This window comes from Cyrtonyx montezumae, unplaced genomic scaffold, assembly GCF_038088225.1.
Source record: "Cyrtonyx montezumae isolate F1298 unplaced genomic scaffold, pur_monq_1.0 scaffold_11, whole genome shotgun sequence".
Classification (NCBI taxonomy): domain Eukaryota; kingdom Metazoa; phylum Chordata; class Aves; order Galliformes; family Odontophoridae; genus Cyrtonyx; species Cyrtonyx montezumae.
The window spans coordinates 2,136,625-2,163,351 of NW_027071837.1; the positions used below are offsets into that span (position 1 = coordinate 2,136,625).

At 50.9% G+C, this 26,727-nt stretch overlaps 2 protein-coding genes across 6 annotated transcripts in view; one reads left to right on the plus strand and one right to left on the minus strand.

The window, feature by feature from the left end:
- Positions 1–14,702, minus strand: part of NONO (non-POU domain containing octamer binding) — a 38,216-nt gene extending 23,514 nt beyond the window's left edge. The window contains exons 1-11 of one of the 3 annotated variants that reach the window (XM_065729342.1): positions 14,570–14,702; positions 14,023–14,158; positions 11,492–11,685; positions 10,216–10,517; positions 8,236–8,331; positions 7,037–7,233; positions 6,810–6,894; positions 5,973–6,075; positions 5,248–5,290; positions 4,489–4,598; positions 2,314–2,693 (exon numbers count right to left, since the gene is read on the minus strand). In XM_065729342.1, the coding sequence (XP_065585414.1) occupies positions 2,556–2,693; positions 4,489–4,598; positions 5,248–5,290; positions 5,973–6,075; positions 6,810–6,894; positions 7,037–7,233; positions 8,236–8,331; positions 10,216–10,517; positions 11,492–11,685; positions 14,023–14,158; positions 14,570–14,683 (1,518 nt within the window). In that variant the 5' untranslated portion in view covers positions 14,684–14,702 and the 3' untranslated portion in view covers positions 2,314–2,555. Of the gene's footprint in view, positions 1–2,313; positions 2,694–4,488; positions 4,599–5,247; positions 5,291–5,972; positions 6,076–6,809; positions 6,895–7,036; positions 7,234–8,235; positions 8,332–10,215; positions 10,518–11,491; positions 11,713–14,022; positions 14,159–14,390; positions 14,485–14,569 lie in introns of those variants that run through there. The other 2 variants (XM_065729340.1, XM_065729343.1) reach the window with 2 other exon arrangements.
- Positions 14,703–16,025: 1,323 nt separating this feature from the next.
- ZMYM3 (zinc finger MYM-type containing 3) overlaps positions 16,026–26,727 on the plus strand; it is a 28,351-nt gene continuing 17,649 nt past the window's right edge. For 2 of the 3 annotated variants that reach the window (XM_065729323.1, XM_065729325.1), the window contains exons 1-6: positions 16,026–16,080; positions 22,781–23,677; positions 24,260–24,300; positions 24,700–24,769; positions 25,539–25,827; positions 26,521–26,698. In XM_065729323.1, coding sequence (XP_065585395.1) covers positions 22,795–23,677; positions 24,260–24,300; positions 24,700–24,769; positions 25,539–25,827; positions 26,521–26,698 — 1,461 coding nt within the window. In that variant the 5' untranslated portion in view covers positions 16,026–16,080; positions 22,781–22,794. Of the gene's footprint in view, positions 16,081–22,592; positions 23,678–24,259; positions 24,301–24,699; positions 24,770–25,538; positions 25,828–26,520; positions 26,699–26,727 lie in introns of those variants that run through there. The other variant, XM_065729324.1, reaches the window with a different exon arrangement.

A 26,727-nucleotide genomic window follows, 5' to 3' on the forward strand; every position in this document is an offset into this window, starting at 1 on the left:
CATGGACAACAAAGCACAGCCCTTAGTAGGAGCCGGCCCAGGAAGAAGTGAGAGCAGTCTGCCCTGAAGATTGAGTGTCCTCGCCCTCAGCTGACACCCAGCAGCACAACCTGCAGCAGCCCCAGCTCCCGTGGGTTCGCAGCCTTCCTTTGGAGGGTGCTGCTGCCCTGAAGTGCAGCCACTGTGAGCATCACTGTGAGCACAGTGGCCATGTGCAATGAGGGGAGGGGGCTTCAAAGGTGCAGCTCTGAGCTGCTCTGCTTTCCTCTTTCAGCCTGCTCTGCCACACGTGGGGCACCTGAACTGCAAACAGGAGAGAAAAAGAAGGGGAATGGTGGCTGCTTTCAGCGGGGCCACGGGAAACACACCTTCTCTGGAGTTGTGAAGGCAGTTCATTAGGTAAAGCCTAATGCATGCAGAGTAAGAAGCTTCTGCTCAGCTGCACTGCTTCAGCAGCTCTGGCAGCAATAAAGGACTCCTTTATCAATCCCTTCCCAGATCCTCAGTTGCACGTTTTCAGTCTCCTTCGTGAGCAAGGAAGAGCAGCTCCTTCTTGCACTCACTCTGCACGGCTTTAGTTTTCCCTTTCCTTTTTGTTCCTCCGTTTCCACCTGAAACCTGTTTTGTTGGATGAACCCTGAGCAGCACGAAATCCCCTCGCTGTGGTGTCCCTCTCCTCCCATAGCAAGGCAGTAACCTGCCTGCCCTTACCCGAGGGCAGCACCTAGATACTTGAGCTCTGCCCTCCCCCGGGGCAGCAGCTTCTCTAAGCACTACTCACTGCCAAAGCAGCTGAACAAGGGACAGAACACTGAGACAAAGAGACAATACACACAGCTGGGTGGAATTTCACAGCTCCTTTATGCTATTTGGGATCAGAATACCTTCTTCTCAGCCACTCTGCCTTAGGGAAAGCCTGCTAGCAAGCAGACAGGAGCAGCCAGTCCACAAGAGCCATCCCAGCCACGTTTTTGGGGATCTCACCACGTGGAGAGCTACTGGATTCAATAGGGCAGGAGGAAAAGCATCACCCAGCTCCTCACAGTGCCCCTGCAGGTGAAGCACAGCCCCTCTCAGAAGTGCCACTTCGTGCTGTATCACCCGAGCGTGCCAGCTGCTCACACTGCTGCTGTCCAACACGGGAACAGGCAAAGGAAACGAGAGCAGCAGTCGTAGTCGCTCTCCAATCGTTTATCAATCATGCAATTACAGGTTAATTACAACCAATCACGTGCCAGGTGTAAACCGGTGAAAGCCTCCAGAACAACTGCTTCACCCCTGCAGGCCAAACCTTAACTTTCACAAGCTGTTGCCTTGGAAACATCCAAGAACTGCTGCCACCGTTCCCATTCAGTCTGTAAGGCAGCTCCTTACGCTCCCAGGCTGCAGCTCTTCCTCACTGCCCCATCTAGATCTCCTCCTAATCCCCCCCCTCCCCCTTCCAGTCTCAGCTCAAGGGCTCCAATGCAGGAACATGAGGGCAGAGAGGATTCCCGGCCCTGCACATTCCCTCCTGCATTACCACGCCTCAGCCTCCTGCCCTGAGCTCAGAGTGCTGCAGACAGCCCTGCACCAGCTCAGCCCCACACAGCACACGCTGAGCGCCGCGCTCAGTGCTCCACTCCGTACACACATTAAAGCAAATCCCATCCCCAAAAACAGAAGAGGCAGCACAGCAGATGAAAAAGGCTTAAAATCCACTTTAATAATGCATTCCTGTAACATTCCTCAGACAAACTCGAACTTGTTAGTGGGACAATTACAGCTTGTGTTCAAACAGTTTACGCTAAATGAAAAATCCCGCAGTACTTCTACACAAAGGACAGGCAAGGTTAAGGTTATACAAACATTGGTTTCAGTTAAATCTTCAGCATGAGATACAGTATCTTTGTCCAATAGATTGTACTTTACTACCAGTAAAAATAAACAGCGATACAACACGTTATCAAAAAACTCCTCCTCCCCACTGCTCGGGCTGCACGTGACGGTCAACTACTTGAAAGAAACAGATGGTCCAGATCAGAAGAGGAACTACAAGTTAGGAGGAAAAAGAAAAACAAAATTGGGAAAAAAAAATGAAAGTAAAAATCTCTCCCATTCACCCTACGATGGATCGTTCGGAGCGAAATCAATGCACAGAACCACGGGAGCTGCAGAGTACCCAGATGCTGCCCTACTTCTCCAGACACTCCTTCCCTGTGCTATGCTGAAGAAAGAGAACAAAGTGCCACGATGCACCACACTCTGATGGAGCTCCATCCCGGGGCTCGGGCTGCAAACTGCAAACCCAGAGCGGTCCTCGCCGGATGTTACCGTCACTGACCAACCACGGCAGCCTCCCTGAATCCATTTTCACATTGAAATTATAGGAATGCACCACATGAAATTCTCTAAAAACGTTTACCAGTCAGACTGCACTCCCCCTCGTCCTAGAGTGGCTTAACCAAAGCAGGCCCTAATCGACTATTCTGATCCCCCCCCCCTGAGTAGAACCCTGCGTGGCCTGCCCACACTCCTCTCCTCTTCGGGGCAAGTGCAGGGGGCAGCTCCATCCGTCAGTATCTGCGACGTTTGTTAGGGCCGAATTCCCCCCCCGGGTTCCCCCGGTTGAAGGAGGGCGGGTTCCCTCCCATGGCTCCCAGTCCTTCCATCGTGCTGCCCTGGCCGAAGCGCTCTGCGGGCGGCGGCGGAGTCTGCGGCCAAGAAGGGAAACAGGGAAGAACAGACAGCGGTGAGAAGTCATCCCAAGGGATCCCGATCCCCTCCGAATCCCGCAATTCCACTTTACCTCAGTATAAAAGTACCCCCACCCACCAAAACTAACCTCAAAACCGGACCCAGGGGACCGTGATTACAGTTAAGCACTGCAGGCCCTCCCCACCCACTCTGGAGTCCGGGGCACTGGATATTCTCCTCACCCAGAGTGTAAATGGAGCAGCACACTGCCGACCCAGCACAATCACCACCCTGACACTGACGATACCACAGACCCAAGGTAAGTCTGAAATACTGATCCTGTGGCTTGGCCACACCCTGCTATTCCCGTCCCTCAAGCTCTGCCATCTCCCAGTTAAGGCAGTGCTACCACACAACCTCTTCCTTCCAGCAGGGAGAAGACCAAAGGTTTGCTCAGCTTGGAGAGCAGATGAGGTCAGACACAGTTTCAGCCCATCTGCTCTAAAAAACACCCAAGGACAAGGACTGCACAGCCCCTCTGGGGACACGTGTTACTCTGCTGGCAGCGCAGGGAAGGCTTTCCACACGAACACTTCCCACCACGTCCCCCTCCTCACAGATGGAGGACTCTGAGCAGCGTGTACTTGTCCTGCAGGGCACAGCAGAGGGAAGGATTCTGCAGCCACCATCCAGCTGAAGCAACGAGTAAAGCAAGTGCTGCTACCTGAATAGAGACCAGACTGCGCTGACTCAGTAACTCCAACTAAGCACCCGGGCAGGACAAGCAGCTCCCTAAAAACTACACATCTTTCTGACCACTGGAAAAACAGCTTCTTGGTCTGGGTGCTCACACTGATCTGAACTCATTTTCCACTGCTTTTGTTTCCCTTTTCTTTTTTCAATTAGATCAAGTATTAACGAACTGCTCGAGACGAATGAACGCTGACTGCAAGAGCTGCCCTGCACGAGGACTCAGCCTGAAGGACAGGAGTGACAGATGCCACCAAAGCAATTACCTGCTGGAAAGCTCTGCAGTAAAGCCTGAAATGCATACCACCAAAGCTCCAATCCCTGAGCGCTATCCTTCCTCCCCAGTGCAGCCACCAGGTCATCCCCACACCCACATAAACTGCTTTACTAGACCAAACTTCACTTGCCAAATAAGGATCCTCCCAAAGCTGCAAGCTGCAGACATGGACCATCACAGCATTATTCTCATATAACAACCAAATCACCACAAGCAGTTCAGTCCCTTCACCTTAACAAGGCAGCACTCGCAATAACTGCAGACCCTGAGCTCACTGGTTCCCACATTAAACCTGACACCTCCAGCAGCTCCTCCAGAGCAAAGCAGTGCTTTACCTCACATTTGTAACAAGACAGAACATGTGCAGTTACCACTCACCATCTGAACTACTAAAGCAGCAACCATACTTCCTGTCTAAATAACCAGCCTTCTCATTTTATCTCAGTAGTATCTCAGTGCCCCTTAGGGTCAGATGCTGCTCTCAAAAGCATTCTTCCTGCACTCCCATGGAAATTTAGCACTCTCAGAGTGCTTCCCAATAAGCCATTTACAAAATAACCACATACCATTGCTAAAGTCCTTCTAGCTATCTTCAAAAAAAGGATGATGTGGTTAAATCCTCTACCAACAAATAGCAAGGCAAGATGAACCAGTAGATCTGAGCAGCAGGGAGATTTGGCTCTGAGGGGAGGGGGAGCAACAAGCCTCCAAAGCACAATGCTTAACAACAGAAACAACATGTACATTTATAAAGCGTGCACAAAAAGCAGATGGAGATCCATTACCATTCCCATGGCTCCATCAGGGATCATAGCCCCAGGACCTGCTGCAGGAGGTGCAGCAGCAGGGACATTGGTACCACCCATAGATCCTCTATTGTTCATGCCAATGGTACCTGGAAGAAAAAAAACAAAGAATATTCCTGGCAAACACAGAGGAAGCTGGGGTATACTCACTGCCCCAAAAGCACAAAGCACCACATAAGCTCCCTGCAGTGTCAGATGCAGGGACAGAGTCCTAATTCATTGAAGAGCAGCACACTATTAGGTCAAGAGAAAGTGGTTTTGCATTCCACTATTATCTGAAACTACAGCAAATCCTAACAGTCACCATTCTCATGAACCACCACTCCTGTGCACATGGCCTGGAAGTCCAGCTCACGTAGTCAAAATATTGGAAAATGTAACTGAGATTACCACCTGAGATCAAGGGCAAGTCAGTACACACTGCACCACTTACTTAATCAGAGCAAATTTCCCATTCATATATGGGTCTGAGAGCAATTTCAATCAAGCCTTCTGCTTACTGACCTTCCATATGCACAGTACAGCCTCATACCCAATTTTTGCTGTATCTCCCGTAACGTGATTGCTTCCTGTCACTAAATTTAGAAACTGTCACAGCAATTCTCTCCAAGTAAGGAACAATAAGACAAGACCACTCAAAAATGGTGGATTTCCTAGAGAAGGGAATAAACATGCAATAAAGAGAGCCACACACACCAAAAATATCAACAACAACAAAGTAAATCACACCACACTTACCTCCCATACCCATCTGCCCCATTCGCATGTCTGGTGGCTCCCTCTGGAAAAAGAGGTTCATTTCAAACGATAAAGAAAACTGAATATTTCTTAATGAAGTCACATAAATCCATCAAGTTTGGGGTTTTTTGTTACTGCTTAGAAAAGTCACTCCTAGGGTGTATTTCAAGAGCAGATCTACTCTTACCACCATTAACTGCTGACCAAACAGGTGTTGTTTAGAATGTCTCATTCTGCAGGACAACGTGCAGCTGCTAATCAAGCAGCAAAGCAAAGCTGCACAGGGACTGTACCAAAGAGCAGCATAAAGAGATGGCTGATACCTGCCTGGAGAGATCTGCTGGGCAGCAGTAACACTTTGTAAAGAATCAGTGTTGCTACTTCCTCAGCATAGCTAAGAAGCTTCTCCTGTTGAAAGGAATGCAAGCTCCCACAACAAACACACAGCACTTGGCTGCTTCCACAAAACGCCAACGACTGAGCTTAGGGCACACACAGATCCACCTCACTGCAAAGCCAGGCCCTCCATCAACAGCAGTGGGACAGCAACTGCTTTAGTTACATTTTCCAGACAAAACTATTTAGATTAAAGGGAACCAACAGATGAGAACGCAGTGAGTACGGAGTTTCTCAACCAACATCATAAGCGTCCACGGAAATCCCCATGCTGGGAAGGGCAAAACTCTCATGTGTCTGGATGTGATGGGGAAGTGGACTGTTCATACCGCATCAGCAAAGTTCCCCTTGAAGCCTTCCTGCTGGCGCCTCATCATCTCTTCCTGCTGCCTTCTCATTTCTTCCTCCCGGCGCCTGCGTTCTTCCTCTTGCCTGGAAAAGAGAGGTAAGGATGCTCAGCACAACACACATCAGTCGTCTGCATCAGAGTGGCAGTGCTGCCTAGCAGGCTCTTGGTTTGGAAACACATAGCTTTAAAAACATGATTCTGCCGAAGCTGCAAAATATTAGGCACCTCGTGATGAAAACAAACATCCCCGAGCAATCACCCTCACAGAGCAAGACCCTCAATGCTGCTTTCAGGAACCATTATGAAAACCAACCTGAGCACACCCATGTACACAGCAGCTCCCAAGTACGTGCTAACTACGTGCAGTATAATGCATATCTCAAGCTCCTTGTGTTACAGAGGAAAACTGTGGAGTTTCTTACAATGACCCTGAGACAAAGAAGAGATGGAATGGAGAGAACAATCTCTGACACTAAGTTATCCCAAATGAGAAGATAGATACTAGTTGGGGTTTCCCAACCTGCAGCACTAAAGCTGCTGCACACTCGGATTTTTTGTATCTGTCTTCATCAAGGAGCTAAACTGAGATAGATTGGGAAAAACCCAACCAAATACTACTCCGTGTCCTTCAACTTCAGAAGGAACTCTTCCACCCTAACCTAGAGGTACACAATCCCTATGAAAAAAATAAATAAAAGGCCAGGAACAACAGCCACTCTTTAAGCAGCAATTAAGTTGTCAATTAATTCAATAATTAGAGGACAAGTGCTTTGTTCCATAACATGAGGGATTCACAGCTGCAGAACTGCCTCCTTACCTGATTTCCAACTGTTTACGTTTTTGTACTTCTTGGTTATGCAGTTCCTCCATCCTCCTCAGCTCTTCCTGGCGTCTCATTAAATCTGTAAAAGATGACAGTCCCACGGTTGGGTAAAGTCGAGCAGCTCTGCCACAGCTCAGCTCCAGCGGGCTCTACCAGTGTACTGAGCATCCTGGGATGCTGGAGGGCCCTGTTCTGCTCTATTATTTATCTTGGGCTGGTACCTTGCCGCATGAGCATCACTTGGTGCTCGTGGCGAGCTGCTTCCATTTCCATTTCCAGCTTCTCCCGAGCTTCCTTGATGTTACGGTCCACCTGCTCCTGCTGCTGCTTCTCCATTTCTATCAGAGCCTTCCAACGCATGGCATACTCGTACTCAAAGCTGCCAGGCTGTGCAAATCGAGGAGGCTGCTCACGCTCCCTGTCAAGCAAGGGAGAGCTCGTGTGAATGGTTCAGTAGAGCAAAGAGGAAGTAAAACAATAACTGTGTGTAAAAACAATGGTAGCTCCTTTTGTCAGTTAGAAACGTGTCTCAGTGCAATGAACAAGAAACCACTGCGCGCTCTACTTTTGCACAAATAGTACCTTAGATACCACTTCCCTCCCCACCTCAAGAAACTGTTGCTCTTGAAAGAAGAAACTTAGGCAGAAAACTGTGTCCTGCCCTCTCCCATACCAAGCAACCACACTCAAGACACCAAGATAATGGGTGAAAGAAATTGAGAAATTATCTTGAAATAAGACAGGCTTTGGACCTGCTGCACATCTTATGAACAGGTTTAATCCAGAAACAAAGCCCAGTCACATGGATTTACCTTGCTAATTTCTGCACCCCTGCACCTGGAGCATGCATCTATCCCTAATGCATCCTTGGGGCTCCTACAGCTCTCGTTCTCCTTACCTGAAAAATGTATGACCTCACATGGTTTGCTAATTCCCACTGCCACGACCACACAACACCTGCTTGCACCAAGAAGCCTTCAAAGACAACGGCCTCACACCTGCATAGCTCTATAATCCCTTAATGCTGTTCACATTGTTCCTTTTATTTTCACTGTGACTTGAAGTCTTTTTTCTACTGACTGTCCATAATGCTTAAAGCAAACAATTTAAGTCTTTGTTTCAGCTTCTCACAGAACCAAGGGGAACACACCCCAAACTGACACCATTTTTTATTCCAAGAATAGAAGCAAACACTTATGAGAAAGTATGTGGAGGCTGCCAGCCTTATCCAGCAGAGCAGATCCAGAAACACCGCTTCCCTTCAGCTAACCAGGGCAAGGGAGCAGGGCACACAATCCTCTTTCAGGCACCAGGTCACACTGACAGAAGGGAGCACTGACGAGCACTTTCCTAAGACTCAAGCACTGGGCAACGTCCTGGAGCCCACAGTGTCACCCTGTCTCTTATGGAAAGCACATACTTGTGATACTGCTGGTTTTTGATGACAAGTTTTTCTGGTAGTCCCTCTTCATCATCATATTGATCCATGGGCTCCACAGTCACAGGCCGAGGGAATCTATAAAGAAAAGATGAGATGCTTTGAGAACAACTCCAGAATAAGACTGCATTGCAGGAAATCCTGTACACTAAGTCTGAACCTATCAAACGCTGTTTTTAGCGTGGCTCAGTGAAATTCAGAGCAGTCAGGGGTCTGAACTGAAGTGAAACCAGAATTTTTTCCACTCTTTCCTCCCTTACTACATCACCAACCATGGGCTGTGTGTGCCCTGTTCACAGCTGTCTATGGTGAGGAGTAACACTACTCCTCACTGGAGATCACTGGCTGCATCACTCATACTTGGAGAGATCACCACATGCTGTTTGTTAGTGCCAAGCAGCAGAGCTCTGCAAGCTCTGAAATCCACAGGCATGTTTCACAACAGACACTGCTCCGGAGAGCTTCTGCCCTCCTCATCTCTGCATGAAGAAGAAAACTAATTAATAACAATAATTATCTCACAATCAGCTTCTCACCACAGCACCAGCACCGACACCACTCACATCCTCTGTTTCTCTTTATCTCCTTAACCCATTTGCCAGAGCTTTGGAAATGAAATCAGTCATGCTGTGCTGAGGAACAAGCTGTGCTCAGGCTCCAGTAGAAAGACAGGATGTGAGAGGCTGAAGGTTCACAACAAGCTTTGTGTTTTAAGGTGACACACACCAGCACCACTTGCCTTATTTCCCAAGGTGAACTAGCCTATTCCAGGCAGCTCATGTAAGCCAATGCTTTGTAGAATAACTCCAATCAAAACCAAACCATATGTAGAAATAAGCACATAGTGGTTTTCCCACCCCACAAACTAGTGCAGAGAGCTAGAAAAAGGGTGAACTTTGCCCCCCAGGTGCTCCCACTTGTATCTTGATAGTGCTCAACATTTGTTTCCATGGTTCTTTCAGACTACATACTTCTGATTCAGCAAGAAGGCAGGGAGTAAATAATGCAAATAAACCAAGAGAGCCCAAGAGCCCCCTGGCAGCAACCCTGCTGCCAGGAACCACGTGCTCTAATGGCTATTCCCAAAGAGTCTCAGGCAGGAAATGGCAATGGGAAAAAAAAAAACCAACAAAAAACTGCTTTCTGAAACCGAATGCATTGAGTACTGCTGTGCCATACACAGCTCTCCCCCCCTCCCCCCTCAAGAAAAAGCAGAAGTGAAAGCTCAAAGCTTACAAAATTACTTTCAAAATTATCAATACGGCTCCATTTCAGGCAGCATTTCGTTATCAAAAACTCGGGGTGTGGATAGAAAACACACAGCTCCTACCCTCAGTATATCAAAGATGGCCAACCTCACCCCCCCATTTTTAAAGCAACAAGGAGCAGTCTTTTACTTGAACACATTCACATAATTACTCAGGAACGTCCTTTGTTACCTTATATTTAAATACAAGGAAAACAAGTTTATTACTGCAAAAACCCCAAATAACCCAATCTGATCAGCACCTCAGACAGATCCCATGCCTGTAGAGTGGTGGACCAGCATTCCATCTCAGCAGCACTCACTGAGTGGAGTCCCCCCCCAGACTCAGCATGCACAATTAACACTTTCAGCTTTGTTTCCAGACAGCAGAAAAAAAAATTTTTGGTCTCCCAAACAGCTCCTGTTTATTAGGTGTGATTTTAGCTGTGTATTAGGTATGTTTTAAAGGAGCTCCAATTGCTCTATGGCACCTTTAACTACAAAGAGCTTTGCACACTGACCCCTCCAGAAGGCAGCTTTGAGACTTGAGTTTCAGCAGACGTTTCGTCTTGCTGGAAAAGAAGCTAAATAAAATTCTCCTTGGGCAAACTATCTCCTGGCCCATAGCTCTTCTGCCTCCACTCTGCTGCTAAGAAACACTGCTCACAAGACAACCTGTACACATCCATACAGCACTCCTCGCCTCCCACACTTACGTCGTCAGCAGGAAAGAGCCATCACTACATCTGTCCAGGGCTTTCCTAGCAGCAGGCTTCCCTGAGAACTCCACAATGCCTTTCCCAGAGGACCGCCCTCTGTCATCCACGATCACCACAGCCCTTTCCACCTGGCCAAACACTGAGAAGGCTTCCTCCAGGAGCTCATTGGACACAAACTGAGGCAGGTTCCTGACTGTGAGCGATGCGCTGTGGCATGCAAAACGCACTCTGAGCTGCTTCCCACGGAGAGGCATGTTGTCTAGTTCCACCTTTGCAATTTCTGCCAGAGTGCGAGTTTCCTGAAGATAAAAAAAGTCACCACAGAAACTCTCAGAGCAGCATGGAATCACAACCCTCACGAGCACTTCTCCTGAGCAAAGTATTTTATTGAGAACAAATAATCCTCCCACAGCATTTAAAAAGAAATGCCCTAACAAATCATGCTATCAGTGGCTCTGAATATGCACATAGAGCTTGGAGGGGAAAAAGAAACATCAGATGTAAACCTTATCCAATAAAGTTATCAACGTTAGCTGCTGTGTATAATTCTGTTAGAAGACTGTAATCTAATAAATGCATTTAATAATTTGTTTTAAATAGTAATAGTTAACGTTTCACATATTACTGAAGGAAATACTTGTATGACAGCCTAAGAAAGACATCCCACTCCAGTTTCACAGCCTGACTCATTTACATCACTGCCAAGAAGCTTACACTACAGTAAAACACCCCCAGACTCTGGTGTGGGAACTTCCCACTCTATCCACTCACAGCAGGGCTTTCAGACAGACAACACCTGAGCCCACAGATCTGGGAACCATCATGTTAAATCTGTAGCTACTTCCCCTCCCTCCCAGCCACACTTTAATCTGGAGATTTCCCCCCACCTCAGGAGCAGTCATCACCCAGTAATACTGCATGATGGTCTGTGTCCACAGAAATGCCACGTTTGTGCTCTTCCAGGGATAGAAATCTACCTGATCTGTAACAGCATCGTGTTCATGTTTTCCTTCTGCTTTCTATCAGCTGACTCCAGAACAACTTTACTAGATATCTCATAAATCCTGCCACAAGCTGCCTGAATTCTCATTCCTTCTTATACCATGCTCTAGACAAATCACTTGCAGAAGCTAATCCACGATTCCAGGTCACTAAAAATCAACAGCAGGCTTAATTAGCAAGATTGCTGAACACCTACTACTTGCAGTTAAGAACACTGCTCTAAGTGTAACCTACTGCCAGCAAAACACTCCTAGGGCAGCAGGCCACTTACCAGCCTGATGAAGCCAAAGCCTTTGTCCTTGTGTATGAAGACTTCACCTGCCTTTCCATACTTTTCAAATAACTTTCTCATCTCTTCCTCTGTAATATCTGGGGGCAGATTGCCCACAAAGAGGCGGCTTCTTTGAGTGAATGTTTTTTCACCAGGTTTCCGGAAATTCTTCAGGTCGATAGTCAGGCCTTCATCTGAGGGGAATAAGGTACACAGCTGCTCTACAGTTGGGAGGATAAATTCTATTAGGTTTCATCACAGTGAACACAGAAACAAACATAGGACAATACAGGCAATACCACCCACTCACTCAGGTCTCAAACCTCCCCAGCCATCTCTTCAGCAGTAGGATTCTATTTCACAATGGGCACATGGGTTTTTCTTAAAGAAAACATGTGCTCGAACCTCAGAGCTGGCTAACAGCAATGAAATACAGTCTAGAACTGGGAAAAAAAAAAAAGGAAACACTATAGTTTAAAATAACGTGAGAGTTTTCACGCAGCTTTGGAGATCTGCTTAAGATGACTGTCTCACAATAAAAGCAATTGCATTCACAATTGAGGATTCTGCTATTACAATCTGAATAATCACAGGGAAGCTTCAGTTCAGCCAGCAATCAGCCTTTTTTTTTTTTTTTTTTACTGCAAACAACCCAGGGGACCAAAAAAAATACGCAGAGGAGTCTGGGCAAAATTAACAGGTGACATTTTAGATAGCTCGTACTGTACAAGATGGGATTTGGCTTCTATAGCCTTGAGTTCCAAGCTGAAGAGAAGGCTGGTATGGTGAAAACAGTGAAAAAATATAAACAACCCCTTAGTTGAGACCTCAGAAAAATTACAAAGTTCATTACACGAAATCTATATTAAGCAATGCTACATCTAACAGTAATAAACAGGAGTGTTTACACAAACATGCTCAAATCCCCACATGCATAAACAATCTGTAGCCCTCAATTAAGCAAGAATTCACCCTGGAAGCTACAGATCACGTAAAGATGACTGCACAGTCTGATTATCATACTCTCCCCCCTTCTTAAAGGAATATAGAAGCTCTCCACAAATTGTAGGGAGGCATTCACACTTTTTGTTTTTATTCCTCTCTCCAATTTATTCGACACAAGCACCCTGCACATCCTCCCCAAATTGCTTTGCAAAGGATTCACCTTGTGGGCTCATGAAATAAACCCAGATGGTCTGACTCAGGCCACAGAGCATGACACAATAACGGGCTGTTCATGCAGGCAGTGGCTAAAGACCACAATTTTAGGTGTACACTCTTCCATAGCTAACCTTAAAGAAAGCAAGACTCGTGTTGTATCTACAGAGGAGGACAACAGGCTATTTACACTTCATACAGAAGTCACATAAGGTGAAGTGCTTTGTCCAGGCCGTTAACAAAAGTGCTTGGGGTTCAACTGCAAGGGCTGTGAATGCATTAAGAGCCTGTGAGATAACTGAGCATTGTGCTGGTATCACTGTTCCACCTTAAATGGATCGAAGGGATGTGACATGCAGACTGCCCCTCTGAGCTGATCTCTTAAGAACACACTGACACAGTCCTCATGTTGTAGTGTTTCCAGACTGACTGGAAGAAGAGCAGTTGGACACCCTGTTCTACCATTTTTCACAAACCTGCTTAACAGGATTGCTTCATTAAAAAAAAAAACATGCATTTTTTATTAGCCTGCTGTCTGCATGTGTGGGGGTGAGCAGGGCTCAATTAAACCTGCAACCAGGACAGAAACTGTGCATAAGAAGCACAACTGGAGCTGCACTGAGCTCAGGAAACACTTCTGAGAAACTGAAGTGCATGCGTGACCTTCCAATCTTTCTGTTTTGAAAACTGAGCGTGACAACTTCAACAGAAAACTGAAATACAACTGGAACACCTCCTCCCCTCCCACCAACACAGTGGTGGTGCCCTGTGGCTCACGGGGTCGGGTCAGACAGGGATTCATTGGCACATACTGCTTTAGCTCAGAACTGCTTTCTAACACAAAGCAGCAGAGCCCATGTGATTAAGAACAAACTCAGGAACACTCTCAAGTAGAGTCAGCGACGCACTCCTGTGTGGTGCTACACATCTCCTGGTCCTTCCCATGGGAAACCTGAGTCTTAACAGGTGGCCGTGCATAGCAGCACTGTGAATGACATGGCTTAGAGGGCATGAGCCCACGAGTTGGACTAGATGGCCTCAAAAAACTTTTACACCCTAAAGGATTCCATGATACTAAGGACAGCTGCACCCATAGAGAGAGCAGCTCTGCTTCCCTCACGTTTAAGAAAGAGCGCATTGAGAAACCGTTCTGTAGGAAAAGGGTGGAGGTGGGGGTGGGGGAGAAAGAAACAGTCTGAGAGCTGCTCCCCTCCGCCTGCAGCTCCGGGAACACCTTTAAGAACTCAGAGCACTCCCAAACTGCGTGCGATGTTCCCTCGAGAACCCACACACAGAACGGGACCCGCACCACGGTCCCGCGTCGGGAACACAACAGCGGCGGCCCCGAGCCCCGGCCCCACGCAGGGACTCACTTTGGCTGTTGGCCTGCTGCCCGTTGGCGGGGATGGCGGGCGGCGGGTGCTGCTGGTGTTGGTGCTGGTGCTGCTTCCGCGGCGCGTGGTTCTGTTTCTCCATGTTGAAGCCCTTGTTGCCCTGCATCTTCCCCACCTGCGGGGGGGGGACACGCACCGGTCGGCCGCGGCTTCGGGGCTCCGCGGCCCCGAGCCGCTCCGGCCGCGTCTCAGCCAGGCTCGGCGGCCGCGTGCGGCGGCGGGGCGGGGCGGGCCGCGCTAGGCCGCAGAAGGCCTCGACGGGCCCTCGGCGCCGAAGACCGAGCGGGCGCGCCGGCTTCACAGCGGAACGTCCCCGAGCGACGGCCCCGCGCCGGCCGCGGCCTCACCTGGCGGCGGACGGCGGCGTCGAGGCGAATCGCGACCCCCTCGGCCCTCAGCGGCCCTGAGAGGAACGCGCGCGCGGCCGGAACTCGCGCAACCTAACCTCGCGGCCTCCACCCGCGCTCCCATTGGTCCCCCCGCCGCTCACGCCGCGCTCCCGTTGGCCGCTCACGCCGCCACTCACCGGCCTATCGTGGCGGGGCGGGCCGAGGCGGGCCGGTGGCTCTTTGCGAGGAGCCGATTGGCTGCGTTTCGGCGGCGGCCCGCAGCGCGCGCTGCCAATCACCGCGGCGGGCATCACGCTGGGTTGAGAGGAGAGCAGAGAGACAAAGGAGGCGAGTGAGCGGCCGGCGGGTGCCGCGCAGGCGTTGTGAAGCGGACAGCCGCGCAGGCGCAGTAAGGACGAAAGGTTTTAAAGGAACCGCAGCGCCTGCGAGCGTGTGCGGCGTCGTGCGCGCGCGTTGCACCCCCCCCCCCCCCCACCCCTCTCCTCTCCTCACAACCGCGTGCGCGTGCCCGGGCGGGTGGCGGGAACGCCGTGAGGGGAGCGGGGCGGCCCGTAAGTACCCGAAGCCCGGGTTGAACTTGGGGACTGTTCGCGGTAACCGTGGGGGCGTCCGGGGGCAGTCCTCGGCCACAAGGTTCCGCGCGGCGGCCGCAGGTGCTCGCGTACGGTCCGCAGCCTTTCAATAAAGCCCTCTGCTTCCCTCAGCGCCCCGTGACACGCAGCTCTCGGGCGGTTCGCGGCCCTCACGGGGGTTCTTCTCGCGTCTGCCTGGCTCGGACCCGCACCCGGGAGACAAAAAGCCAGCGGGCAGCCCCAGGCTCAGGGCACGGCAGGTGGCTGCGGGCAGCGTCCCGAGGCGGGGCGGGCAGCGCGGCCCGGAGGGGTGTCCCGGGTGGGGGGAGGGGGAGTCTGGGGTGGGGGCGTCGTGGTGGGGGCGGGGCGCGGGCGGCGGGCGCGGGCCGGGGGCTGCCCCTCCCGGGGGCGGTGCCGTGTCCCGGGCCCCCGCGGAAGCCCCGCCCGGCCGCGCTGTCACTCACCGCCCCGGGGAGACGCTCCAGCTCCGGGGGAGGCGGCGGTGGCGACGGCACCTGGGCCGGGCAGGGGGGTCCCTTCCGCGCGGAGGTAGAGGCGGGAGCGGAGCGGCCGGGGAGGGCCCCCCAGGGCGGTGGCGGACTCAGGGCCGCGCGGCGAGAGGGTTAACGAGACGTGGGAGGGCGGGGGAGCGGGACGACGATACTCTGTGCGCCGTTCAGGCAGCCCTACTGGGGTCGGGGCGCACCGTTCCGGCTCGTGCTGCGTTCTCTGTGTCGCACTGTGCCCGCCTCGGGGTGCGGCCGCTGGTCGCGCTCGGCTCCGCGCTGTCGCTTCGCGCGGTTCCGCTCCTTTTTCCGAATCCGCTCCGGGTTTTCCTCCCGCCCGGCGGAGTGCGGGGCTGGCGCGCCGCTCCCGGGCTCGCGTTCCTCTCCGCGTTTTCGGGGCCGCCGCTCACTGGCCAGTCTCGCGAGCCCCGGCCCCGCCGCAGCCAATGGGGATCCGTCCCTCGCTTGGCGCAGCCAATGGGGAGCTGCTCCCCCCCCACCCAGGGCTGCAGCGCGCTGAGGGCTCCGAGCGGCGCCTCCATTTAAAGGGGCCGCGACCCGAATCCGGGCTCTGGGCAGATCAGGCGGCGCAGCGCCGGGCAGCCCCAGGTAAGAGCGGCGCCTCCTGCGGGCACCTCCATGCGGGCAGCGCGGGACCAAGGACTTAAAGGGATGGGGTGCGGCGGCCACCTCGAGGCGCCCTGTCGTGGGGCGCCGTTTCTCTGCCGTGGGGGCGGGGCGGGCGCGTGCGGAGCGGGGTCTGGGGGGGGCGGGGTCCCCCCGCAGGATGGGGGGTGGGGCGCTCTCCCCTCGGGAGGAGGCGGGGTTGCCGCTGGGCGAGGGGGTGGGCTGGGCTGTAAGCGCCCCTTCCGGTGGCGGCCGCTGGGGGGCGCCCTCGGGCGGGGAGGGGTGGGGGCAGATTCGGTGCTATAGCGCCCCCTCGCGGCCACCACCGTGGGGGAGTATGCCCCGCTGCGCCCAGGGCTGCTGCGTTAGCGGGGGTGCGGCCCGGCCCCACGCGCGTGATTCCGTGGGCACAGTGCGGGTGTCTGGCTGCCCACTCCTGAGCCCCGTGCATTGCCCCGCTCCGTAGTGCTGCGGCCCTGCTTCTGGCTGGCTCACGTGGGGGCACTGGTAAGGTTGGGAGCTGCTTGTGGCATGCGCCTGCACAGACTCTGCTCTGAGGTTGGTTTTCGTGGGCGAAGGCAGCGCTCGATGGGGTCTGCATCGAGTGCTGGTGGGGACGGGAGGCTCAGCGTCATGCTCAGAAGCTCTGGGCTCTGTTTTTGCGATGAGCTGCTCCGTTTGTGCTCTTCCCTTCTTCCCTCAGCATTTCAGCCCTCTCTCTCATTCAAGGCTGTGATGTATTTATCTCTCACTGCCACTGGATTCCCCGGGAAAACTTCAGATCTGCCTTCACACAGGTCATCCTCAGATCCCAGGATCAATCCTGAGATAAGAACACAGCTCTGCCCCCACCCCCAGGGCTGCCACCTCTCAGCAGCCAGCAGCTCGTGGCCCTGCTCTGCTTACTGCACTCACATTTTCTGCCTGCACTTCCCCTTGATTTGGGGAACACAGCTTGGCACACTCAATATCAGCAAGGCACACCTGTCCCATGGCAGCCCTGACACAGAGCGAGTGGCTGAGGCTAAGCCAACAGCCTGGCTTGGGGTGCAAAGCCCCATGTGGCTTGTGAGGGTATTTTGTGGCCAGAGGTTTGGAGATGCGTGGCCCTGATGGACATGTGTGCTGTCAGAAGCCTCATGTATAGAAGGTGGTGAATGCAGTATGAGGGAAGAGTGCGATTGGCTGCAGCTATGACAATTAGTCTTATTATCTGAATGGAGATCATGTTAGGATGTCGTTTTAATCTTGGTAGGATGTTCAAAGTGCAAACTTCTTCCCCTGTTGGCAGCATAGGTCAGGAAAGGGCTGTGCTTGAGGCTGTCCTTCCCCACCCTCTTGGACTCAGCTGCATGCTGCTGTTGGTCTGTGTGGTGCAGCATCACTGCAGCTGCTTTTACAACTGCACGGGGATGAGGCATCCCAACATTGACACTGCATTTAGGGGACCCAATGGCAGGGACCTTGCAGAGGAACCTGGGACTGCTTTAAGGGCCCGCTGAGCAGCTCACCTTGCACTTGAGTCATTTCACATCCCTGAGGCTTCTTAAGGAGAACTTTTTATCCTCGGAGATATATTTGCCCTGAGAATTTTCTCATGTTGTCTTCTCTCCCCATCATAGTAAGCTTCAGTCAGAGAGCAGCAGGAGGATGTGGATTGGAAGGGGTTTCAGAAGGAGTCTGTCCCAGCTGGCTGCCTGCTCACAGTGGAGCTGCCTTTAGACGAGGCTGCTGAGGGCTTTGTCCTGTTGAGTTTTGAGGCACTGGAGGGCTGATGTTCACACCCTTACATTCATTAGGATTCCCAATCACTTGCTGCGCGTGGAGCTCTGCTCTCCAGGTGATGTGGCCTCTGCAGGGAAGTCCAAAGCTGTGCTGGGTGTTGTGACGTGTTCCAGCAGCATTTAGCAACAGCAAGGGAGGTGGGCATTTTTCTTGGAGCTCTTCCAGGACCAATGTCCATTTCTGTCTTTTAATCAGTGCCTTAGCATCATTAAGACAGCTTTGTCAGGCGCTGCTCGAGTCTGCCGTGCACCTCCTTGCTTCTTTTGTGGGGCTGCAGGTATTGCTCATGCAGGGTTTTTAACCCCCTTGTGTATTGACATGGTTTTGGCAGATGCTATCATGTGGCAAGCAGTGAGTCCTGGAAACAGTGCTGCTTGTTCATTCTGCACACACCAAGTGGCACAAGAAGCAGGAGTTTTGCTCTCTGACCTGATCTCGGAGTGGAGTTGGTTCTTGAAGCTGAAATCCTCTCCAGGCACCTGGTGTTAACTGCTAAGGCCTCTGTCCTAACATGGACAAACAAAAAAAGTTGTGTTGGAGTGCTCCTGGACTGGTTGCTCATTTCTCTGCTGCAGGACCTTGACATGCTGCCTGGGGAACGTTGGGCTCAGGAGAAGATGTGAGAGCATCCGAGCAGCTTCAAAACGCTGCCAGGATGGCATCCCTGATGGATGTGTGCTTGTCCTTGTTGTCCTAGGGGTTTAGTGCTGGTGCAGAAGTGTTGGATTAATAGCAACTAATGCTGATGTGTGGAACGTGGACAATTACCTTTCAAGTGTTGTAAGAAAACTTATGGTCAGTGTAATTCCAGACAGTCCTGGAAGAATCTAGAAGCTTACCCTTCCTCTTGCTTGAAGCTACGATGACATTTTGGGAACACGAGGTCAAACTCTTGTCTGGCTGGTCCTGCCTTGGAGGAATTGGTGGGGAACCCTTGTACTGTTTTGCAGCACCCCCTGCTCTGTGTTGGAAGGGTGAGGCCCTCCTGCAGCTGTGGAGGGCTGCCATCCTCATGCCCTAGGCCTGCACCCTATGCTGCTGCTCCTGTTGGGGAGAAGTCAGGCTTTGAGTTTGTCCAGCTTTGGCTTCCTCCAGCCCTTGGAGTCTCCTCGTGCATTTTTCTGTTTCTCTGAGGAGTCCTTTGCTGAGGACCCTTTTTTTTCCCCCTATTTTAATTACCATTTAATTATCACCCCCATTTCCTTCTATAACAAAGTAGGCTTACCACTGGAAGGCGTTAACATCCCAGCTCTTCCAGTATCTGTCTTCAAGGAGGTGGTAATGGCTTAACCTGGTGCTGCATGGCTGCAGGTTTGGATGGCACCAGTGGTGGTGTGTGCTTTGAGTACATCTCGGGCTGCCTCTCCAGAACCACCAGTGAATAATGCCATTCTTTCATTCCCTTTCTGGAGAATTTTCACTGGGCCCAAGCCTGCTCTGCAGCAGCACACGTGGTTCCCTGACGATTCTTTATAAATTAATTTGCTTTAAAATGAGTTAGCCAGTATTTGCAGTGCTTAAATCTGGAGGGCTATAAACTGCCTGGATAAATGGCAGCGATGAAGCGAGCCTTTGCCTTACCTGTCATTCGAGGTGTAACAGTTAATGAAGACGTGCTGCTGCATGCGTGGTTGGTGACAGCAGGGTGGCACAGGCAGCCCCTGTCACTGTCCCTGTGCTGGAGGAGGGCAGTCCTGGGGCTGCTGTGTACCTTCTGCACACAGCAGAGGCTTGGAGGTATTCACTACACTGTTTCTTTCTCACTCCCTGCTTTTAATTAAATATTTGCTGGTGACTCCTCATTTTTTTTCCCAGGTAGGCCACATATTCCCCTGCTGATAGCTGAATAAAGACGTTCAGATGTGGAAGAGCTGTGCTGGTACAGCACCAGTGATGTCTTTCATGATGTTTTTAGTAAGCTGTCACCAGAAGTTCCTGGGTGTCCCCATAGAGCTGTCTCTCTCTGAGCTTCCTGGTCCAGGAGAGGACCCTTGTGTCCTCTCTATGGTGGAAAGCTGGGGCAGGCCTGCTCTTCACACATGCTCCTGTCTACTTCCCTTACTGCCAGGCACGTGGCTGGAAAGCAGGAGGGTTTCAGGCAGATGGAATGAGAAAGGAGGTGGAAGTGTGGCAGATCATTTCGGCATCTGCCAGAAACAATAAGCTATTACTCGTCTGTTGGAGGCAGTGAGAAGAGACCTTACCAGGAGGTGAAGTTCACATTGGGTTGGCAGCATAACTCACTGTGAAGCTCAGCAGAACGTCCGGATGAATTGGAAAGCCCGGGGCAAATGAAAGTAGTGATTCTTACCTTGCTGCAGCTCAGCAGCTCTCATTTTCTCAGGTAGAGTTCAGCTTCAGAGCAACAGACGGGGCTGGAAAGCATCCTCCTCTGCTGTTCTATGGGCTGTCTTCTTACTCCTGAGCAGCTGGCAGCTGACAGTCACTGCTGTCAGAATTTCAGTGATGGGCAGAGACATTCCTTCTTTCCCACCCTAACTGCTTGCAGCATCGTTTTGGGTCTCCCTCAACACTGACTCCCTCAGCTTCTCCAGGTTATTATAAATAAATACGTCAAAAGCCAGCACCTCTCTGCCTCTGTGTCTCCTTGTCACGAATCTGTGCTGCAGCAGAACTTCTTTTGAGAACAAAATGATGGTTTGCAGAACGAATTGCTACAGGAACTTTTGGAGGCCCAGAGTATAAACTGCTTCAAAGGGGGATTAGCAGATCCATAGAGAATTTGTCCAGTGCAGCTCGAGCTGAGCAGTTCTTCAGCTGCTGATTGGGTGCAGTGAAGGGGAACTGTCCTCTTCTGTTTTCTTATACTCTTTCCCGGGGTATCCATTCTCGGTGGGAATAGAAACAAGGTGTTTGGATAGGCCCGGAGCCTGAAGGCAGTGCTGACGTTGTAACCAGGTGCTCTCAGTCTATTTGAAGAGCCCGTGGGCAGCACAGCACGTTGGTGGGTTTTCACAGGTTGTTGCTTGTGCTGTCCTCTAGGAAGGAAGGCCAGAATGGATTCCTTATGCTCCAGAATTTTTCCCAGGGTCTCTCCATTCTTTAGGAATATCACCTCCCTGGTTGATTGCAGATTCGTGCAAAGGGTGTGAATTGGAGTGGCTTGACCTTCCTGCTGCATGCTGCTCCAGGGTCTGGGGGTCAGGTCTGTCTGAGGGTCTGGGCAGGGGGCAGCTTCCAGAAGGAAGCATTGTTTGCATCTGGAGCAGCAGAAAATGCCTTCATCTGGAGAGGATTCTCACCTGCTTCCAATCCTTAAGGTCTCCCTTTCAAACATCTCTGCTTCTGTTTTGCTTTGTTCTTCTTCCTGTCATCCAGCTTTAAGCAGGCGTTAGGTTCTGCATTGCTTGTTCTGTGGAAGCTTTGTCTCTCGTGCAGCTGAAGAAAACGAATGGAATAATCAGTCCTTAGTGGTGAAATTCACTGAGACACTGATGAGGACAACTTTTGTGGTTGCAAACAGTGCTTATCTGATGCTGAAGCAGAAAATGTCGCTGTGTTTTTTAGAGATAATGACCTGTGGAGTGCTGTTCCCTAAACTGCTTATATGAGGTTCCAGATATTTCCTATTTAGTTCTGAGTAAGCCATCTGTGAGTGAGCCTTGGTTATCTTTTCAGAGGGAAGGATATGACGGAGGAACCCATCAGCCATCACTGCTGAGATTATTTCATCCTTCCTTCTTCAGTGGAGTAGGTGAGCCATGCTCACAGTAAGCCCAAACAGGCAGCAATACTGTATTTTCTGCTTCAGAGCTCAAAACAGTGCCAAATTTAGGATTCGAATGACTCTGATGAGGGGATAGGTTGTTGCTGTATCTTCTGATTACATTGCCTTCCTTCCCTGTAGTGTGGAGTTCTGCCCGTTCTGGGGATGTGGTGCTCCATCCATTCTCACTCTGCATCACTTGCAGAATCCAGCTCCCTTTCCCTCTTCAGCTTTTATTCTTTTGTGGAGACACAGTGCATTATTAGCTGATGTGAATGTAAATGCTTTCTTGCCTCACCTGATCTCTTGCAGTGCTGCTGGCTGCAGGGCTGGGCTGTGGCCTTGGCCGTCTGCTGGTGGCAGCGTGCATCGCACCTTGCAGCGCGAGTGCTGTGCAGTCACACTGCTCTTCCTGACTGCATTGCATGCTCCTGCCTACTTTGCTACGTGTTCTTCCTCTTGTGACTGCTTTTAAAGTCGTGGGCTTTCCCACTTTTCTTTCTGCCGCTGTCCAGAATTTCCCCCAGCTCTGGCTTAATTTTTTCCTGCAGTTCTCACCCATGCAGTTACGGGGCTGCCTTATAGCTGTAGTTTAGTTATGACATCATTTATATCTGTCCTCTAACAAAATTCCTGTGTCTTCTCACCCTAACTTGTTCCAGACTCAGACTACAGAGATATAAAGGAATTATTTCTGCCTCTGTTTCAAGAGAAAAGGTATTTTAGAAGATAGGTTAGCTGTGTGGTGACAGGTCAGGAGAAAGGATGGGCCTGATGATTTGAGTCTGGTGAAACACCAGGGAAGGCAGAGAACAGGTTGTTCTGCACCACAGAATGGCAGTGAAAAGCCCCCCTGAACTGGTGCTCAGGTAATTTCTGATATTCCACTGTGTCCTTTATCATAAGCAAGTCTGTTTGCCACGCCGTGGTGAGGGGTATGGATGGTAGGGAGAACTCTGAAGGCTTTGCTGAGCTGCTGTGTCCTACTGCTGCTTCTTGGCTTTAGAGTTTTGTAACCTCACTAGAGCTGTGATTGATTTGCTGGTGTCCTGGGTGTTGCTAGCAATCTTACCAGGCCTTCATTTACTCCAGCAGCATTCAGAAGAGTAGGCAATTCATGCACCATTAGATTGCTTCCCATTAACTTGCAAATCTCTCTCTCATTCTCAGTTGTCAGCATCTAAATGGATTCCAGTGAAATTTCAGGATCTCTGGACCCCCTGTCTCTGCCTGACAAACCACTTATTGGTGATCTTCCTGCTGACATGGAGTTTGGGGAGGACCTCCTGGGCTCCCAAACAGCTTCTACCCAGGAAGCTTCGGTTCTTCGGCCCCCAGTCTGGGATCAGTCCAAGATGACTGCAGATGGGGACGTAGGCCTTCAGGAGGAAGGAGACAGCCTGTCTGAACAGAACACATCAAATGACTTCAGTCTAGATAAACCTTGTACTGCCTTGGATGTCCTGGAGAAAGCTGATGTCTTAGATGACTTGGATGAAACTGCTGGCTCGGTGGAGCTAGATAAATCAGAGGGTCTGGAGGAGCTATGTAAGGCACAGCCTTCCCATGATGGGGAGGATGGGATGGGAGACTCCTCTGCCATCTCTAAACAAGCTCTTGTTCCAGAAACACAGAAAGAAGGGGAAGATGCACCAAAAAACAAGTCTGGGGACCTAAAGGAAGATGGTGTTGCTGCTATTCCTGCACCATCTGATGACAACAGCCCTGAATCGCTGCCACAGCCTGTTCTCAACTCTGGAGACCTGAGCAGTGCCCCAACCACAGAAGAAACCACAACACAACCCTTGAGTCCACCGGGAGCCCCTCCACAACTCAGTCTTAAACAGTCAAAAAAGACAAGGTTGAAGGCACCAAGGAAAAGCTCACCTGTGCAGAGGGAGGGACTTCTGGGGGAATCAGAGGTGGAGCTGAGCCCGGACAGCAGTATGGCCGCTCTGCCCTCTGAGCCTGCACAGGAAAAGAAAGCAGAGGAATGGAGTGATGACTGCAACGACTCACTTAGAGAAAGCACTGGACTGAAGGCAGAGGAAGCTGCATCACTAGCAGGTAGGTTGTTGTTTCTGCAGGACTTGGCTCCCTCTTGCTCAGAAGGCTGCTTGGCTGCACTCTGAAGTTGGAGACAGCTCCAGCTTTCCCTGTCTTCCTCTGTCTTGGATATCACTAGTGTTACTGACAGACTAAATATGGAAAAAGTGTCTTGCTTATCTGGAATAATGTTCTGGAAGCTGTTCTTCTGGTGTGCACAAGCTCTCACTGTGGTTGTCGTAGCTTTAACTTTGATTTTTAATGCTTTTGTCAGCTAGGAGCTCCCTTGATAAAGCTGCTGCAGCCCATCTTGCTCCTCATGTAGTCTTTGTTGGAGATGAGGGTTCCACACGAGGCTCCACAGTCATGTAGTTGGAGGTAGCTGCCCAGCCTTCCTCCGTGCTTGCAGGGCGGTCTCTCATGTACAAGACTTCTCCTACAAGTGATGGGTTTAGGAGCTTCCCTGTCTGAACACCACCAGAACAGCTGGCCTTGTCTGAGGCCATGTATGCAGACTTGCCCAAAGGGCAGCTATATCTTCACATCTGTCCTCTTCTGTTGGACAAGGTGTCAGATTTAAGTTTCTTCTGTGCTCTGTTGCAGAAGGCCTATCTCGGAAGGGAGGTGTGCCCCAAACTGAGAAGGTGAGGAGAATGCAGTCAAGTACGTATGCTGTGGGAACAACGAGGGTGGCCAACTGTTTGCCAAACTCATTGAGAGACACTGTCTCATCAGCCCCCTAAGAAGGGGTTTGCACGTCTGCAGTGATGGAGCTATCCCTGTGTACTGCCACTGTGCGATGTGTGGCTTCAGTGTATCTGTCCCTGCTGCCCCCAGATGGAACATCATTCCCATAAGCCTGCTTTCCCCTCTCTCCCTCGTGTTGCTAACTCTTGTCAGATATCTATGGGGTTTTATCCTTTTTTCAGCCTAGTTAGTGGGAATTTAAAGCTCAGAAACTGAAACTGCACTGTGATCTGGGATATTTATCCATTGTTGTCCTAACAAATGGTAAGTCTAAGAATTCTGTGAATCTCTTTTAGGAGAAAAGAAGTGAACGAGCCAGAAGATCAGAAACGACCAGGCCTGAAACTGTGAACTCTGCTGAGAGCAGTGAGTAATCAGCATTGGCCATCACCTGTGTTCAGCCCTAGAGCAAGTCCTAGGCCCAGTGCAGGCAGGCAGTTTGTGTTGTCAATAGAGAATAAGGGCTATGGCGCTTTCATTCAGACATCCCTGTTATGCAAGACAGTCCCTTCACCCCTTGAGTTTCCATTTCAGGATACTTGCCTTACTTTCTCAGGGTAAGGGAGGAGAGATGAAATATTTTCACAGTGGCTGATAGACAATAAGCACCAGCTAATAGTAGGATGAGAATCCAGGGATGTTCCCAGGAAAGCCATCTTCCATTTCCTCAGCCAGAACCTTTCTTCCTTTGCCTGTGTGCCATCAGCCTGTCTGAAGGAAAGTTGCATTTTGGGGACTTACCTGTGGAAATACAGGAAGTCTCTGTCCTCCCATATGTCAGGTGTTGCACTGACATTTTCTTGCATTTTTCCATTGGTCAGTCACTGTCTGTGTTGGAGAAGTGGCTGGTGGTCCAGCTTGTCCCCTTTAATGTTCACTGGTTCTTAGGCTTTCTGTTGTAAATGTTTACACCTCATGACTTTTCCCAGAGCAGAGCTTTGCTTACGACCAGTTTGCTTAAGGAGCTTCCAACTCAACTCCAAATCCAGCAGAATATCTTTCCAGAGTCTCCTTATTGTTCTGCTTAGGAAGGTGCAAAACATTTCAACAAACTGCAGAAAGATGACCCCAGAAAGCCCCATCGTGCCTCTCATGGCAGTAAGCTCCTAATGGGGAATTTCTGTCCCTCTTGCAGTTCCAGTCTCCGATGAGGATTCTGATGCAATGGTGGATGATCCCAACGATGAGGACTTTGTTCCTTTCCGTACCCGGCGCTCGACTCGCATGTCTCTACGCACTCAGATAGCTCAGCGAGCTGCACGTTCTGTCACTAAGATGACTTGTGCCAACTGCCGGACCCCGCTGCAGAAGGGCCAGACCGCCTACCAACGGAAAGGACTCCCTCAGCTCTTCTGCTCCAGCTCCTGCCTCACCACCTTCTCCAAAAGGCCACACGGCAAGAAGATATGCACCTTCTGTAAAAAGTGTGTGGTTGTTCCCCTCTCCTCAGGGATGCTGTGCTTGTGAAGCAGTGCGTTTTCCCCACAACCCTGTGACCTTCGTGCTTCCTTTGTCACCATGTCACCCTTCTCCTCTGCCAGCTGTCTCCTTGTGGGGTAAATAACTCCCAAGGATGGTACTTCAAAAGAAATAGTATAGATGATGGTATATTTGAGTAGGTCTGTATAGATAGTACACAAATAATACACAAAAGAAGATGGCTCACCTTTAAGATAACAGGGCTCACAGGGGACTCCACATAGGATGGATCTCTGAGAAGAGACCCTTCCCTGGTGGTGGTCAGCCCTTAAATGGGGTTTGGGAGAGGTGGAGCCAGGCTCCACCCCTTCCAATCACACAGGTATATCACTTTCACCTGTGCCCCCGTGGCTGACTCGGTGCTCACCTCGGGTGACCAATCAGTGGTTCAGGTTGTGATTCAGCAGTTCCCATACACTCCTCATGTCTTCTTCATGAGTCCCATCCTCCTTCCACTCCCTTCACATTACTTATCATCTCTGCCTGCCTGGCTTAATTCCCACTCTGGGCTGGAACAGAGGCTGATGTGAAACAGTTTCTGTCACTCCCTTGGGATGGTAGAAAGTTCCTTTGCTGCAGCTTGCTTAGTGGCTGGACTGGTGTGTTCTTGTGCTAACATGTCTCCTTTTGATCTCCAGAGACATCTGGAATACCAGGGACTCTGTGGTTGCCCAGATTGGTTCAGGTGGCTCTTTCCATGAGTTTTGCACCTCTGTTTGCCTCTCCCTCTATGAGGCCCAGCAACAGAGACCAGCACCTCAGTTTGCAGGCCACTCAGACACCATCCGCTGCAGCGTCTGCCATAAACCTGGTGAGGTAAGCAGATCTCTTGTCTTTCTCTTGTT